Consider the following 17,399-nt stretch of genomic DNA (forward strand, 5'->3'; position numbering starts at 1 on the left):
GCTCCGACCGAGCTGGACAGTGGCTGGAGAAGAGTGGGGACGGCCTGCTCTTCTGGGGTGGGGCTGGCTGCGAGCTTGGCCTTCGGGCCGACCGCACAGGTGACTCGTGGTGCCTGTGATTCCCCGTGGGGCTCTGAAGTTTTCCTTGATCTCAGTTTATGCCTGAGAATCAAGCCTGAATCCCAGGAGTTTACTGTAAGTAGACAACCAGGCTTAGATTTAGTAGATACATTGATTCTCATTTGATTTTATATATATGAGTTTTCAGGGTGACCTGCCTGAAAATTATGTAAGTGAGAGAAGAGATAGTATCAATAGCTTCCCTAACTAGGTTGAATTCTTTGGTTTCCTGACTGAGGTGAGTAGGCGACAACGAATGAGTCTCTCTTGGGCCAGGCACCGGGGGACGGTAGAAACAGGTGAATGTGTCGGGAGGGTTCTCTCTACGTGTGTAAGCACACCTCCACGACGCAGTCTGCGGCGCTCCCTGAGAGAGCCCCGGGGCCACCGCCCACCACGTGAGCCTGCAAAGTAAAGTCGAGTACACACACGTGGCTGAGAGCCTCATGCCAGCGTACCGAGCCGGAATGCTGGAAGAATGCAGCTTAGAGCATCTCCCAGTCTAAGGAGGTTTCACCACGTCAGTCAGGAAATGACTGAATTTCAAAGGCATCTTTGAGGCGAAGTGCTGTACAATCCCTCCAGTCAGATTTTCTGGATAAAAGAGACGAAAAGCAAACACCAAGGGGAACATGTAAATTCAGGGAAAAATCAATCTTGAGGGTCTTGAAGATACAAACATCTTTTCATTGAGAAGCAATCGTGTTAGACTTGAGACAGCCAGGGTTGGATGTTTTGTCGGTAAGGTACGTAAGTAAGTCAGGTCCTCCTCTTGCCCTCCAGATCATGATCAGAAGCATCTTCCTGTTTCTGGATCGTACTTACGTGCTTCAGAATTCCATGCTTCCTTCCATCTGGTGAGTGTCCCCTGTCCTGGTCTGTGGCTGAGACTGCGGCCGACCTGTGTCTCCGATGGTTGATTTGATGACACGTGCCCGACCGTCTGTCTGTGGCCCTCTGTGTTGGCCAGGGTCGCTGGCACGCAGGGCTGCCCCTCAGTGGCTCTCGGCCCGGAAGTGTCTGTCACCATGAGGGGCAGCTGCCGAGCTGGCAGCCGCCAGTGCAGCACGTTCTCCTGTGGGCACGGAAGTGCCTTGTGAAGTTGGTTTCTGTCACCTCTTCCACCTCTGCTCTGGGAAAGACTGGGGAGCCGGTCACTCTCTGATGGCACCCCCCGGTACTCTGCCGATGGGCCGGGCACAGGGCGTTGGCTTCCATCTGCTCGGGGCAGTGTGAGTCGGGAACCCTGTGCCCACGTTGCCCTGGGTCCCTGGTCCCCGACTTCCAGCGTCGTCCCCGAGCAGCTCAGCCTTGGTGACAGGGCCTGTCTGTGGTCTCGCCCTCGGTCCTCCTGGCCTGTGCCCATGTGGACGTTCCCTCCCGATTCAGCACGCTGTGTCCTCTCGCCACCTCTAAGCCCCCGTCCTGTAAAGTCGCTTCCTTTTCTAGCTTCCTGGCCGTCTGTTCACTCTGACCCAGGGCGGTGCGATTTCTCCTTCTACCACCGGGAAACCGCTTGTTTTTGTTTCCTGTAACCCACGCGTGGGGCGGCTGGGACCCTCTCTCCCACGTGATCCCATGTCCCCTCTGCTCCTCTGTCCTCTCAGCCCCGACTCCTGCACTCCTCTTGCTAGACACCCATGAACCTCTGCAGGACAGATCGTTGTTACTCAGAGAAACAATCAGTTTGGAAAAGCTGATGATGACAGGAAGTCACAGAGCTCCTCCTCTGTGCGGGGCTCTGTCCTCAGGGCTTCAGCACCCCCTGACTGACTCCATCCTTAGAGCAGCTCCATGAGGGATGACTATCCTCCAGATGGAGAAACTGAGGCAGCGCGGCTGCCGCCGCAGGACCTTCTTCTGAAGCTGCACTCTCAGCTCAGGCTCCAGCAAAGCCACCAGGATGTGCCCACAGCTTCCTCCTCCCCCAGCGCGCCTGGGCGCAGCAGGCTTCCTCTCCCCACCTCCTCCCGTCTCAGCTAGTGGGCCGCTCCCACGGACTCTGCAAAGCTCAGGCCGGGGCTCCACTGCACACCCAAGTTTCTCACGCACCCTCACAGCGATCCCTGCCGTCCTGCACGAGCACACTTGCTTCCCTGCCTGCTGCAGTGGACGGGGGCTGGTAGGCTTCACGCTCTGGGCAGTGCCTCCAGGTTAGACAGCAGGGTTACGTTGTAAACTACGTTTAGACTCTGGAGCCTGACAAGCTGGGCACAGCAAGCTCCTTGTAATCTCTGCCTCGGTTTCTCCATCTGGAGGACGGTCATCCCTCATGGAGCTGCTCTAAGGATGGAGTCAGTCAGGAGGTGCTGAAGCCCTTAGGACAGAGGAGCAGAGGGGATGTGGGAGCACGGAGAGGAGAGAGGGCCCCAGCCGCCCCACGCGTGGGTTACGGTAAACAAAGACAAGCGGTTTCCCCGTGGTAGAAGGAGAAATCGCACCGCCCTGGGTCAGAGTGAACGGACGGCCAGGAAGCTAGAAAAGGAAGCGGCTTTACAGGACGGGGCTTAGAGGTGGCGAGAGGGCACAGCGTGCTGAATCAGGAGGGAGCGGGCTGAGGGAGTGCGATGGGCTCTGGTTTGCACCCTCAGTTCCGTCGTCCTGTGGCCAGGGCCACACGGGAGGCGCAGCTGGAGGATGGGGGCAGGGAAGGTGGAGGGTCCCAGGGCTCCCGGGCAGGACGGCGGAAGCCCACTGACCCATGCAGGAAACAGGCAGCATTGATGAGGAAAGAATTAGGAGGCACACCAGACCGTCAAGAAGGAAAATTTTTTTAAAAAAAGAGTTCTTGACACCCGGACCAGAGCGTTAGCAAGTCAGTAGCTTGGGGGTGATATTCATAGTGTAGCTGGAGCTTCACCCAGAACTTCTGAGAAGTGAAACTAAAACAGTCTTGTCTTCTCTGTTTGTACAGGGATATGGGATTAGAACTATTCAGAAACCATATTATTAGTGATAAAATGGTTCAGACAAAGACCATCGACGGCATCCTGCTGCTGATCAAGCGGGAGCGGAGCGGGGAGGCCGTGGACCGCAGCTTGCTGCGGGGCCTGCTGGGCATGCTGTCCGACCTCCAGGTGGGCCCCGCGCGTCCTCACAGCCCGCGAGGGCGGCGCTGCACCCGGGCGACGAGGTGGCCACGACGTCGGTGTCGGAACTGACACCGTTAGGGTATTGGTGCAAGTATGGGAGGGGAATGACTCGACTGGCACTCACCCGGAGGCGGCCAGGGCCTGGGACCACCCTGGGCAGAGCAGGGGGGCTGGGCGAGCCCAGGCAGCTTGTCACGGGCACAGGTCACGGCAGCCGTGCGCCCTCAACGTGGGGCTGCACCAGCACTTCAAGCTGAGAGCTAGGTTTCTTCGCTGTAATTGGTCGTTAACCCTGCTCATTTTTTAGGTGTATAAAGATTCATTTGAACTGAAATTTTTGGAAGAAACTAATTGTTTATATGCTGCAGAAGGCCAAAGGTTAATGCAAGAAAGAGAGGTGAGACAACGAAATGTTTCTGAATTGCCTTATTTCATTTTCATAGATGTGCATCTAAGTGTGATTTCTAAATGTTTGTCTCTTCACGCTGGCAAACATCTCACTGAAAATCTTCCGAAAGTTACAATCTAGTTTAAATTCCAGTGATGAGCTTCTTTGTGAGTTTATTGAGGGCTTAATTTTTTTCTCCTAATTTAGAAACCCTTCTATTGTCCCCCACCCCCAGCAAAAAAAAGCTAGTGAAATAGCTTCTAAAATACATAAAGAAACTCAAGCTGAAACAAGAGTTTAAAAGATAATTCTTAAACATGAAAGAGAAACCTGACATGTTACAAATTTTCATCTCTGTGAGGCATTGAAAAGATTACCCAAAAAGCCACTGGAAAAAACCATGTATTTAGTAGTAATAAGAACCCAAAAACTTGATAGCTGGTTTCTCGGGTATCAGAGCCCAGCTCAGCAGGAAGCCCCTCGGAACCATCACAGGAGGGGGAGTCGGAGACTGGCCTGGCTGCCGCCCCCTGGCCAGAGCCTCGGCGACCCCTGTCATGGGGCCTTTGCTGTGCAGGCAGGTGACCCTTCACCCCTGGAAACTCAGAGAGAGTGTGTTTTGAGATCTCCTGCAGCCACTGTCTTTGGGGCCTCAGAGGAACAGCCTGTTGCTTGGCGTTTGCCGACCCCGCCAAGCGTGGGCTGGGGGGTGCCGTGCTGCCTGCCCCCATTCCAGACGTTACCTTCAGTCTCCAGGGTGGGGCTGAGGGAAGCCTCCTGCCGTGCATCTCCCTCCCCCTCCTCAGCACCCCTGCTCCTGGTACTCCGTTAATGTTTGGGCCTGAATGTACAGTCTGCTTTTTTTTCTTAAATAAGGAAAACAGTATTTCAGCTTCTTGGGTAACATGAAGGTTTTTGTTGCTGATGTGTTTAAATGTTGTGTTTGGAAGGTTCCGGAGTACCTGAACCATGTGAGTAAGCGCCTGGGGGAGGAGGGTGACCGCGTGATCACGTATCTAGACCACAGCACACAGTGAGTACCACTCCCGCGCTCAGCTCCGTGACCCGCAGCGCCTTGTAGACTCACTCGCTGCTCTCTGAACCTGAACGTATTCTGCTCCTGGGACAGTTTGCTTGTTGTCTGTGATCACTCAGCACTTGTAAGTCACACTGACTTGTGGCCTGTGGTGAGTTAGCGTCCAAAGGGAGTGATTCAGGCTGAGATACTTGGTATCTTCTTATAGACAGTTTATAATTTATGTTATAAATGTATAATAAATTTATAGAAGTTTATGTTAATGAGGTATCATCGAGTATAGGCAATTTCGGTTGTAAAGTTTGTTGGACATCTGATATAGCTGTAATTTTTCCTTATAGTACTCAGTCACATTATTTTTTCTTTTAATGTTTACTTATTATATTTATCTTTGGTTACGTCGGGTCTTAGTTGTGGTATGCAGGATCTTTTGTTGCAGCATGCGGGCTTCTCTCTAGTTGCGGTGCACGGGCTCCAGAGCGCGTGGGCTCTGTAGTTGTGGTGCCCGGGCTCAGTAGTTGTGGCCCACGGGCTTAGTTGCCCTGCGGCACGTGGGATCTTAGTTCCCCGACCAGGGATCGAACCCGTGCCCCCTGTGTTGGAAGGCGGATTTTTAACCACTGGACCACCAGGGGAGTAACTTGTCCCTTCTCTTTTCATCCAATTTTTTTTTTTTCCTCTAAACCTGAGGCCATTGTGTAGCTAGGGAAAAGTACAAGGGCAGGTTTTGTGAATGTCTGCGTCAGGCACATAATATTTATTCAAGTGAGGAAGATTAGAGCAGAAACGTGAGAGACGGAAAAGAGAGATGTTTTTAAGAGGGAAAGTGCTAAAACGTGCAGAACGTGGTGACTCCCGGGGGTGGGGGGAGGGGCCAGGCAGGATGAAAGAAAGGGACAGGATGTGACAGCTTGAGAACGTGGAAAATAGAGGGTCGTGAAGCAGAGGTGAGGCTGCTGTCAGACACCTGGCGCTGGAGGTGCGGTGCCGTCGGGCCGAAGCGGGGTCCATGGGGGTGGGGGGGGGCGGGGGGTGGAGGAGACTGTGTGCAGCGCCCGGTGGCGCCGGGCCCCTCGGCCCCTCCTCCCCGGGCTGCGGTGTGTAGATGCTGTGTTATAACTGCCCCTTCCCCAGTCTTGCTTAGGAGTGTCTGAGAGTTAAGCAGAGCAGAGGGTGGCCCCCCTCGGGTTAGGGTTTCGAGGGGCGCTGCCCGAGGTGGCTCCTGTGGTGTCGGGCGATTCAAAGGTCACAGAGTGAGAAACGGTTTTCGGAGAAACAGGAGGGAGGTGGCGCAGGTAAGGAGCCGCGGTAGCCTACGGGCTGCACTCCGGGCGCCCCTTCCCGCCTCGCCCGTGCACGCCGCTGCCCTCGGGACGGGCGCTGCGGGTGTCGGTGCAGGCCACACCTCTGGGCCCTCCATGCCCGGAGCCCGAGTGCCTGCCGCGCCTCCCTCTGGGGTCGCCCTGAGGTTCACCTGAGGTGGTGCGGTGAAAAATTCCTCAAAATGAAGGCCGAGGTCAATACCCCTGGGAGCGAAGTGGGGGCTCTGATCTCCTAAAAGAAGAGCTGAGCGAGCAGGGGCGATGGGGGAGGAGTGGCAGCTATGTGTCCTGCAGGACATTCTCGCGGCCACTCTGAGAAGTCAGATTTTGAAGAGTGGTCCTGGGGGAAGACAGGCAGGAAGAAGTGAGGGCAGAGGGGCAGCTGTGGGTGCAGGAGGCCGTCTGTGGGACCCGGGCAGGGCAGGGTCGCGGGCAGCCCGCCCGGGTCGTCCCCAGGTGCGGTGAGCGAGGGTGCCTCCCTTCCGCTGCTGTCCGCCTCTCCCGGGGCCCTGGTGACCTGAGTCTGTGTCGGCGTCGGTGATGGCTGGGCGTGTGCTGACTTGGGCTCAGCTGCGTGGACGGGGGTCCCCGTCCTCCACAGCCGACAGGCTCTCCCCTGTACTTCCTTCCTGACACGCCTCTGTTTACTTCCCAGGAAACCACTGATTGCCTGTGTGGAGAAGCAGCTGTTAGGAGAACATTTAACAGCGATTCTGCAGAAAGGTAGGTTTTCCCAGCTCTGTGTCTCTGCACTGATTGCTCGTCCCTGATTTGCTAAGAGAGTTAGCGGAGCATTGTAAGCACGCGAGGACACTTGTTGTTGTAAGAAGACAGGCACTAAAATCATCGGAAAAATGATGGACATTAGCCCTTGAGGGGAAAATTGATTACACGCAATAGTGAAAGGCGCCCGTAAGAACCACGGTTTAAGCTAAAATCACGTGAAGTCCTATCCAGGCTGAGAGGTTGGTTGCGAGAGGCTCTCTGGCTGGCAGACGGCCTGGGCTGTGCTCACAGGCCCCATCCTGTACGGGGACGTCCCTCCTGGGCCCTGACCCGCAGGTGTGGACACGCGCGGTCCGACGGGCCGGGGGCGCCCGCGGGCTGCATCCCTGCCCTGCGTGCAGCTCTGCGGCAGACGAGCTGCTGGCGCCATGGCCCCAGGACAGAGGCGGACCAGGCCAGCTCGGCACGCGGCTGACGGTGCAGTTTCAGCGCCGTGCTGTTAGAGGTGATGTGACGTTTTCACTCCCACCCTCACTGTAATGAGCACAGTCTAACCTTGCACACTTTAGTGCTTGGTGTTGCTTTTTATAGCATTTACTGTTGTGTTTGAAAGTCATTTTGGAGCCACGGGATCTGTTTCAAGCTATTGGAAACCTTAAAGTCTAATTTGGGGAAGGCCCAGTAGCCCCCAAATGCGTCTGGTTGGGGTCTGCTTTGCCAGATGGTAATATTATCTCTAATGAGACACTAAACGTGGGGCTTCCAAGTGAAACCAGAATGAAGCCAAAAGGAGAGAATTAGTGTTCGTGAGCATCTGCTGTACTTCATGTAAATGCCTTCTGGTCCTAGAACAGCCCCAGTTTACAGGAAAACCGAGCGAGACACTAGTGCCTTAGATCACGGCCTGAAAGCCAAGGGCCAGGGTGCGAATCTGGTGTCTCCTGCTCACATCACACTGGAGCCCACACACTGGTACGTTTCCACGTGGATGGAGCCTCGATTTACTGTCCACCTGAAACAGGTGTCCTCCGATTTCATACTAGGTGTTTATTAAAAAGGAGTCACTTTTTTGGGGGGGGGCGGGGGTGCCACGCCGTATGGCATGAGGGATCTTAGTTCCCTGACCAGGGATCGAACCCTCGTCCCCTGCAGTGGAAGCACAGGGTCTTAACCACTGGACCACCAGGGCGGTCCAAAAAGGAGTCACTTGTAGAAGAAAAGGGAACTTCAAGTAGACAGTAGAAATTTGGATGAATCGTTTCAGTGTGTATTTTGATAAGCAAAATTATTTCAAGAAAAGGGAAAATTATATATATGTAAGAGTATAGTCTAAATTTTATTAAAGGCATTTTAAAAATTAAAAGCTATAATTTTTGAATTTTTAAGTCATCATTCAGCGTTTCAGTAGATCAGTTGTAGAATAAGTTATCTGCATCAGTAGATCAAATCGTAATTGAGAGAAATACAGACATTTAGAGCCTTGCTCAGGGTCCGTCGGCACAGCCTACGTGTTTGTGTGTCTTTGACGTGTGGACGGTGCCTGATTCACAGCCGAAGCTGAGGCTGCAGTCACGTGACTGGCTCACAGCTTCTCCGCTCTAACCTCACTGCCTCCCCACAGTTACCAGAAAGAAGGTGGTTAGGGCGTCCTTCACGAAGCTCTTCTGGCTGTGGTGGTTTTAGAAAATCTTTGTAAATCTTTGTTAAAACCTGAAATAGTAAAGACCTAAAAAAATGCTGTTAAGCACCTCCAAGTATCTGATAAACAATACATGTTTTCCTTCCACAATTTATTATACAGGTGAATAAAATAAGTCAACTAAAAGATTAGATTTGATAGCTTATCTTAGGCAGATATACTTTCTGGCTGATGGACTAAATCAGAAGTGATTTGGGGTCGTAAAGCTCCCAGGTCAGAGAGTTGGTGTGAGCGTTCTTCGGACCTTTGCTGCAGTGGCCAAATAAGGGGCCTCCGTGCGGGGAAGGAGTGGGGACTACACCTCCCAGCGTGGTGCTCAGGGGACCAGACTCGCCTGCTGGGCTGCGTCACGGGGCCTTGCCCGCCTAGGAACCAGCCGACCCCTGGGTTTCCGTGTCCGCGGGGGCCCTGTGTGCCGCGAGCCCCAGCCCAGCCTAGCTTTTGCTCGTGCCGCCGTCCCGCCCGCCGTGCCGAGCTAACATTGCCGTGTGATCTCAGGGCTGGACCACCTGTTGGATGAGAACAGAGTGCCTGACCTCACTCAGATGTACCAGCTGTTCAGCCGCGTGCGGGGCGGCCAGCAGGCGCTGCTGCAGCACTGGAGCGAGTATATCAAGGTGCGTGGCCATCGGTCGGGCTCTGTGAGGGACGGGCGTGGGGCCAGCATCACACATCTCCCTCCAGGTCCCCCGTGCACAGGAGTTTGAGGGATGAATACCGTCCGGGTGTAAACATGTTTTAAAAGCTGCCATTTGGCCGTTTGTCGTCAGTGTAAGTATTGGGTTGGCCAAAAAGTTCCTTCGGTTTTCAAGTAGAAATAAAAGACACATTTTTCATTTTCACCAAGAACTTTATTGAACAACTTATTCACTGTTTTGTTCCACTACCTTCTGCCATTTTTCAGGCAACTTCATAATTCCGTCGTCCCAAAACTTTTTACCTTTTTCAGCAGAGAACTGTTCAGGTGCCTTTCACTGTCTTCCAGGGAATTGCATTTTTTTTCATTAAGAGAATTTTGTAAAGACTGAAATAAATGGAAATCTGAAGGTGCAATGTCTGGCGATACGGTGGATGAATCAGAACTTCCCAGCCAAGCTGTAACAGTTTTTGCCTGGTCATCATAGAAACATACGGTCTTGCGTTATCCTAATGGAAGATTATGTGTTTTCTGTTGACTAATTCCAGACACTTTTCATCGAGTGCTGCTTTCAGTTGGTCTCATTGGGAGCAGTACCTGTTGGAATTAATCGTTGGTTTTCCGGAAGGAGCTCATAATAGAGGACTCCCTTCCAATCCCACCCCACACACAACATCACCTTTTTTGGATGAAGACTGGCCTTTGGTGTGGTTGGTGGTGCTCCATTTCACTTGCCCCACGATCTCTTTACTGTACAGTATCCACTCATTACTGTACAGTATCCACTTTGCATCGCCCGTCACAATTTGTTTTAAAAACGGAACGTTTAAGTAGAGAATTATCCGCGGAAATACCATCAAGTAGGTTTTTTTTCACTTAACTTACGTGGAACCCAAACATCAAAGCGATGAACATAACCGAGCTGGTGCGCATGACGTTCAGTGCTTGCTTTGGAGAGTTTGAGTATTTTGGCTCTCTGCCCCGTGGTGTAACATTGATTGTTCTCAATGAATGTCTCGATTTGATCGCTATCAGCTTGAACTGGTCTACTCGACCGGAGCATCGTCCAGCGAGAAATCTCCAGCACAGAACTTCGCAAGCCACTTTTGACACGTTCTATCAGTCACAGCACCTTCTCCATATACTGCACAAATCTTTTTTGTGCTTCAGTTGCGTTTTTACCTTTCTTGAAATAAAGCACAATATGCCGAGAATGTTGTTTTTTCTTCCATCTTCAGTATTAAAAGGGCTGCACAGAGATTCACCAATTGTGATGTCTTTTTTTAAATGCACGCTGACGTGACAGCTGTCACATACAGTCTAACAAAATTGTTTTGAATGAAGTTAAAGACAGCTAAGCGCTACTAGAGCCATCTTGCAGAAGAAACTGAACGAACCTGTTGGCCCACCCGATACTAGCTGAGCTCTACAATTGAGGTTTTCAGAAGTTGTTTTTGTGAATCTGCTGTATAAACGTGATCTCATGCCTTTGCTCAGTGGGAACTCTCACGTATTTCGGTATGTCAGGTGGGTGTGTATGCTACTTTGTTTCCTAGAAATCCAGGATTTATTATGTAAGCATGTGCTTGCGGGTTTCTGCGTGTGTATGCGTGCATGTGCGTGTGTGTATGGTTATCAGAAGGCAACAGGGGAGATCCTTGAGGTGCTGACTGCTTGTCCTCTTGGCCGTGGGTGTAGATGACACACACAGGTGATGCCTGCCCAGGCGACGCACACACAGGGAGCTACAGGCGAACACCGCGACCCGTCGGGGTGGAACGGGTGGGCTGTGTCAAGGCCAGTGTCCTGGCTGGGGCACTGCTCAGTAGCTTCCCACAGGGCACCGTCGGGGAGACGAGGCTTAGTGTGCGAGGACATCGCCACTGTTTCTGCTGCACGTGAATCTGTGACTGTCACAGGGAAAATTCAGCTGAGGAAAAAGATAAAGGAAATAATCAGGCCTGAAGTCACATGTTGGTCTGCATGTGGCCAGCTTGGACACACGCACACACGCACACATGCCCCCAGGATTTTGTGCGGTTGCACTGAGCTGAAAGGCATAGGCGGCTCACGCTGGGTCAGCACTGGAGCTTTATGTTAAGAAAGGCCAGTGGAGATTTAGGGTTTTGCCGACCAGTAGTCCTGAGAGAACAGGAACGGGTGCTGAACACAGGAGTTCACCTTTGCAGTGTCCATTCTCGGCAGGAAAAGTCAGTGTGTGAACACGGTTCCGAGGGTCCACTAATGATAAGCAGTTACGCCGTGACAGCACAGTGTTTCCTCACAAAATAAAGCTGACCCTCATGTGTCGTGGTCTTATGTACATTATTTTAAAATCCTGTCAGTGTGAAGGGGTACAGAGTGAAGAGTGAGTCCCTCCTGCCCCTGCTGGTCATGCCCTGTCCCTCTCCAGAAGGTCTTTATGCCATGTCATTTGTACCTTTTCACCAGCGATCAGCCTCCACGGGCACCTTTGACGTGCAACTGTGTGTGTTTCCTGTGAAGATGTGTCTTACATTGAACCACGGTTGTGTTCAGTGTCTCTTCAGCTGGTAGTTTTTCGTCAGATAGCAAACTGTTGTTGTCACGCACAGACTTTTCGTAATGTTTAAATAGCATCTTTAAATTAAAAATACAGGCTAAAAACCAGGCTCTAAACCACCCACGGTTAGAAGTGAAGGGGAAAGAAAACTATAGTCAGGAAGTCCAAATAGGTGTATCAGGTTAAGGGGGTTACTTTCTATTTGAGGAATTTATAAGTAAAAGTTTTTTCTTCAGAAAGCAACAGACATTTCCCCAGTAATTGATAAATTCTTCCAGAAGCAGAATTGTAACCCTAAAGCATTAGTTGCATATCCACTTAATTTTTAGAAGGTGGGCTAAATTTGTGGAACTTTTGAAACTATTTAGTGTTTAACACCAGGAGTGATTAATTTATATAAAACTATCATGATTGTTTGATAGCAGGAGAAAAATTGTGTTGTATCAGAAACCTGTTGATGACTTGGGGTATGTTTTTGCAGACTTTTGGGACAACAATTGTTATCAATCCTGAAAAAGATAAAGATATGGTGCAGGACCTGCTGGATTTTAAGGACCGAGTAGACCACGTGATAGAAGTGTGCTTCCAGAGGAACGAGAAGTTCATCAACCTGATGAAGGAGTCCTTCGAATCGTTCATCAACAAGAGGCCAAACAAACCTGCAGAGCTGATCGGTAGAAACACATGCTTCCATCCTTTTCTTAACAGGGGATAAAGCAGAATTCCAGTAGATTGTTTCCCAAAGGTTCAGCCTCCGTATGGGGAGGGCAGGGCACATGCCTTAACAGGACACACCTTCCCAAAAAACCACGCACACAGGTGTGTGCTTATAGGTGTATTGGATACATATGTAAGTGCGTGGTACTTGCATAAGGGTGAATGTAGTTGTGATTTTGTAAGGAAATGGAGCTTGACATCATAAGAGAGGAAGGGACATAAAGATTTATCCTAGTTTGTACTACTCCCAGCTCCAGAGTTGTTTTTGTAAGGATGAGCCCTGATTCTCTATGTCGACTACAAGCCAGTGATTTCTGCTCAGAAATTGGATTGAGGTTTGTTACATATGAACGTCACGAGGTTATGAGGATAACTATCAATCTCTAGATAATACTTAACAGGAGATGCTATTTAGTCACTACCTTTGTATCCTCCGGTCAGTATTAAAGTACGGTAAAATTGAATGACGTCTCAGGAGATAGCATATTTTAAGATGAAACAGTTTTTAAATTACCACTTTATATAATTATTTCATGATAATACCAAAATATTTTAGGATTCACAGAATTTCATTAGTGAGTAAATTTTTTTAATTTTTTTTTTGAGACTGACAGGAGGCAAAGGGCAGGGGAGGCGTGATGCAGACTTGGGCTCTGTTGAGGGTTGTTGAAAACGTGTGGTGGGAACATGGGGTCACTGTACCAGTGACTACTTCTGTGTGTGTTCAGAATATTTCGTAATAAAGAATGATAAGGGGAAAAAAGCAACAAGAGGAGAAGTTTAAAGGCAATTTAATTTAGCCTTTGAACCACTTTATGGATTGCGATTTCTCTAAAGATGGGTTCAGACTCTTGGGAGCTTGGGTTCTGCCTTCCTTAAGCCAGGTCATGGTGGGTTCGTGTATCTCAGAAACAAGAAGCCCAAGCAGAATTGCTCTGTCCCTGCATTGTCAGCCCTGAGAAGAGTGCTTTCTCTTGAGAAAGTCTCACCCGGATGTATCACAGCACATCTTGAAGATGGGGTACTGCAATTTCTGGAGCACTCATGGGTCATGAGCCCCAGCATGGGATCAAAGTGTTTGTTCTCCGTGCCCTGAAAGTACAGATCTTAGAAAATCAGGTGTTTGCCTTTTTATCTCATAATAATGTCATTTTGGAAAGGTTCCAGAGTGTTACTGTTCAGTTTTTATGTGGAGAAATCAAATCTCTTCCTTCATCTATTTAGAATATGTATTATATAAAGAATACTTACTTTTCAAATAATTGAACCTCTTACAGCAAAGCACGTTGATTCAAAATTGAGAGCAGGTAATAAGGAAGCAACGGACGAGGAGCTGGAGAGGATCCTGGACAAGATCATGATCCTATTCCGGTTCATTCACGGTGAGCGGGGCTCGCGGCATCTCCTCACCGCCGGGCACAGAGGACGCAGTGTCCACAGAGCGTCTGTAGTCGGGCCCCATCTTCTGTTGAGAAAAACAGGAATGTGTCCGCTTCCCTGTTACCACAGGGACTAGGGTGACGGCTGCCACGAACTGAGTGAGGTGTTTGTGGGGATTCAGTGGGTAGAGCTGGCTGGCGTCAGGGTGGACGCCCCTCTGGCTGTCTCAGCTGTCGAGGTGAACGTTTGCATGGTGGCTATCTAATGACTTAACGTTTGTCCTCACTTGCTCATAAATAGGTAAAGATGTCTTTGAGGCATTTTATAAGAAAGATTTAGCAAAAAGACTCCTCGTTGGAAAAAGTGCCTCCGTTGATGCTGAAAAGTCTATGCTGTCGAAGCTGAAGCACGGTGAGCGCGGGGGGCGGGGGTGGGGCTTGGTGCCCCATGGGTGTTCTCCCAGGATGCTCACCTGCAGTCCGCTTGTGTCCAGAGTGTGGGGCTGCTTTCACCAGCAAGCTGGAAGGCATGTTCAAGGACATGGAGCTCTCTAAGGACATCATGGTTCATTTCAAGCAGGCAAGTTGTGTTCTTGTCAAGTAAAACAGCTTTTTAAAAAGTATCCTATTTTAAATGGTGAGAAATGATTATGTAAATTATGTACATAAGTGTGTGAATTGTGTAGAATCCTCGTCCTTAAAAATTACACCGTTAACATCTCACATATTCAAAAAACTTAAATTCAAAATGAAAAAGAAAAATAATCCCTGGGAGTTCCCTGGCAGTCCAGTGGTTAAGACTCCACTCTTTCACCGCCAAGGGCCCAGATTCAGTCCCTGGTTGGGGAACTAAGATCCCGCGAGCTGTGCAGTATAGCCAAAAAAAGAAAAAGGGAAAATAATCCCTAAAATTGCACACTAAAAATTTGACTTAAATGATTTTAATGATCCTTATTTGACTAAAGAAGAGAAAACATTTCTAGTGACTTTAGAACAGGGTGTGTGGTTTTGGTGAAATATGTTCCAGGGACTAAAATAAATGAAAACACAAGGTAAACTGTACTTTGAAAGTGACACCATTTACTTTTTAATGAATTAATTCTTTTTGGTGATATTCTAAAGTAATCATTCTGTCCTGATTTTCTTTATTTTTAGTATATGCAGAATCAAAGTGACCCAGGCTCTATAGACCTGACAGTGAACATACTTACGATGGGATACTGGCCGACATACACCCCCATGGAAGTACATCTAACTCCAGAGGTAAGCGTTTTAAAGCCCGAATGCCCTTTGTTATTCATATACTGGTGCTCCAGAGCCCCACGGACCTCCCCCTTGTAGCACCCATGCCGGCACAGATGTGCTCTCTTTCAAGGAGTGTTTAAATCACGCACTTGGTCAAAACCCCGGTCGTCTCTGTCTAAACAGTGTTCGCAGTAGACGCTTTTTGTCTCCGTGTCCACAGGCCGCCCGTGAAGAAGGTGCTGGCACAGGCGCTTTTTAAAAAAGTTCCTGCATGCGGAGCCATGGGCCTCCTTGTCTGGCTGTCCCTCCTGCCCGTTGTAGACAGTGCCAGGGTCCCGCGAGGGGCAGGGGATGGTGCGTGTGCCAGCCATCACTCTGGTTCTCTGGGGACGTGCGGGTACTGGGGAGAACCCTGAGCTCGGGCACGGAACATGCAGAGAAGGAAGCAGCACCTGGACCGCTGGTCAGGGCGCCAGCTGGCTGGTGCCAGGCCTCCAGGAAGAGCGCTGGGCATGGAGCCCTGGACCCTGGGAGCTGGGGCAGAGCACTGCCTCTTGGAGCCCTTCTTCCTGTTTTCAAGACAGTATCTTTCCTTGGCTGTTCTTCTGTTTCTGACCCCACTAGTCAGTTGCCTTTGTGGTTTTCTTCTCTTTTTTCCCTTCCCTCCATCCTGAATGCTGATGTTCTCTGGAAGCCCCCTCCACTTCCTTCCCCTTGCGTACATGCCCCACTCAGCCTCCAGCCTATGTGTCTGCTTGCCCCAAGGGACCTCCACAGCCATGGGCTCGGCCCTCCCTCCCTGAATCTCTCCACCCGATGGACTCTGAGGCATGCCACATGCACCCGGTTCTCTCGTGCTCCCGGGCCCAGGTGTGACCCTCCCAGTGGAACCTCTTCTGCAGAAAACCACCACGCCCCACCACCGTCTGGGAGACACTTGTCTCCCCAGTCACCTTCGCCAGAAGACACCCCTTACCTCCTCCCCCCGGGCGTACCCCACTCATGGTGCTGCAGGTCTGTTCAGTTGTATCAAAATAGTTCAGGCTGAGAGAGCCTCATCCACCAGAGGGCAGACAGCAGAAGCAAGAAGAACTACAGTTCTGCAGCCTGCGGAAGGAAGACCACATGCACAGAAAGGTAGACAAAATGAAAAGGCAGAGGACTTTGTACCAGATGAAGGAACAAGATAAAACCCCAGAGAAACAACTAAAGGAAGTGGAGGTAGGCAGCCTTCCAGAAAAAGAATTCAGAATAATGATAGTGAAGATGATCCAGGACCTTGGAAAAAGAATGGAGGCAAAGATTGAGAAGATGCAAGAAATGTTTAACAAAGACCTAGAAGAATTAAAGAACAAACAAACAGAGATGAACAATACAATAACTGAAATGAAAAATACACTAGAAGGAATCAATAGCAGAATAACTGAGGCAGAAGAGCAGATAAGTGACCTGGAAGACAGAATGGTGGAATTCACTGCTGTGGAACAGAATAAAGAAAAAAGGATGAAAAGAAATGAAGACAACCTAAGAGCCCTCTGGGACAATATTAAATGCAACAACATTCACATTATAGGGGTCCCAGAAGGAGAAGAGAGAAAGGACCTGAGAAAATATTTGAGGAGATTATAGTCAAAAACTTCCCTAACATGGGAAAGGAAATAGCCACCCAAGTCCAGGAAGCACAGAGAGTCCCATACAAGATAAACCCAAGGAGAAACATGACAAGACACATAGTAATCAAATTGGCAAAAATTAAAGGCAAAGAAAAATTATTGAAAGCAGCAAGGGAAAAACGACAAATAACATACAAGGGAACTCCCATAAGGTTAACAGCTGATTTCTCAGCAGAAACTCTACAAGCCAGAAGGGAGTGGCATGACATATTTAAAGCGATGAAAGGGAAGAACCTACAACCAAGATTACTCTACCCAGCAAGGATCTCATTCAGATTCGATGGAGAAATCAAAAGTTTCCCAGACAAGCAAAAGCTAAGAGAATTCAGCACCACCAAACTAGCTCTACAACAAATGCTAAAGGAACTTCTGTAAGTGGGAAACACAAGAGAAGAAAAAGACCTACAAAAACAAACCCATAGGAATTAAGAAAATGGTCATAAGAACATATGTATCAATAATTACCTTAAACGTGAATGGATTAAATGCTCCAACCAAAAGACACAGGCTCGCTGAATGCATACGAAAACAAGACCCATATATATGCTGTCTGCAAGAGACCCACTTCAGACCTAGGGACACATACAGACTGAAAGTGAGGGGATGGAGAAAGATATTCTATGAAAATGGAAATCAAAAGAAAGCTGGAGTAGCAATACTCGTATCAGATGAAATAGACTTTAAAGAATGTTACAAGAGACAGGGAAGGACACTACATAATGATCAAGTGATCAATCCAAGAAGATATAACAATTATATATGCACCCAACATAGGAGCACCTCAATACGTAAGGCAACTGTTAACAGCTGTAAAAGAGGAAAT

At 49.5% G+C, this 17,399-nt stretch overlaps 1 protein-coding gene across 1 annotated transcript in view; it reads left to right on the forward strand.

Annotated features, from left to right (window-relative positions):
• Positions 1 to 17,399, forward strand: part of CUL4A (cullin 4A) — a 45,441-nt gene that overhangs the window by 12,702 nt on the left and 15,340 nt on the right. The window contains exons 5-15 of the mRNA XM_079903315.1: positions 904 to 977; positions 3,035 to 3,197; positions 3,520 to 3,609; positions 4,551 to 4,633; positions 6,614 to 6,681; positions 8,882 to 9,000; positions 12,044 to 12,236; positions 13,557 to 13,661; positions 13,960 to 14,070; positions 14,153 to 14,238; positions 14,814 to 14,921. Of these exons, the coding sequence (XP_079759441.1) occupies positions 904 to 977; positions 3,035 to 3,197; positions 3,520 to 3,609; positions 4,551 to 4,633; positions 6,614 to 6,681; positions 8,882 to 9,000; positions 12,044 to 12,236; positions 13,557 to 13,661; positions 13,960 to 14,070; positions 14,153 to 14,238; positions 14,814 to 14,921 (1,200 nt within the window). The remainder of the gene's footprint in view (positions 1 to 903; positions 978 to 3,034; positions 3,198 to 3,519; positions 3,610 to 4,550; positions 4,634 to 6,613; positions 6,682 to 8,881; positions 9,001 to 12,043; positions 12,237 to 13,556; positions 13,662 to 13,959; positions 14,071 to 14,152; positions 14,239 to 14,813; positions 14,922 to 17,399) is intronic.

Source organism: Stenella coeruleoalba (assembly GCF_951394435.1).
Source record: "Stenella coeruleoalba genome assembly, chromosome: 18".
NCBI classification, from domain to species: domain Eukaryota; kingdom Metazoa; phylum Chordata; class Mammalia; order Artiodactyla; family Delphinidae; genus Stenella; species Stenella coeruleoalba.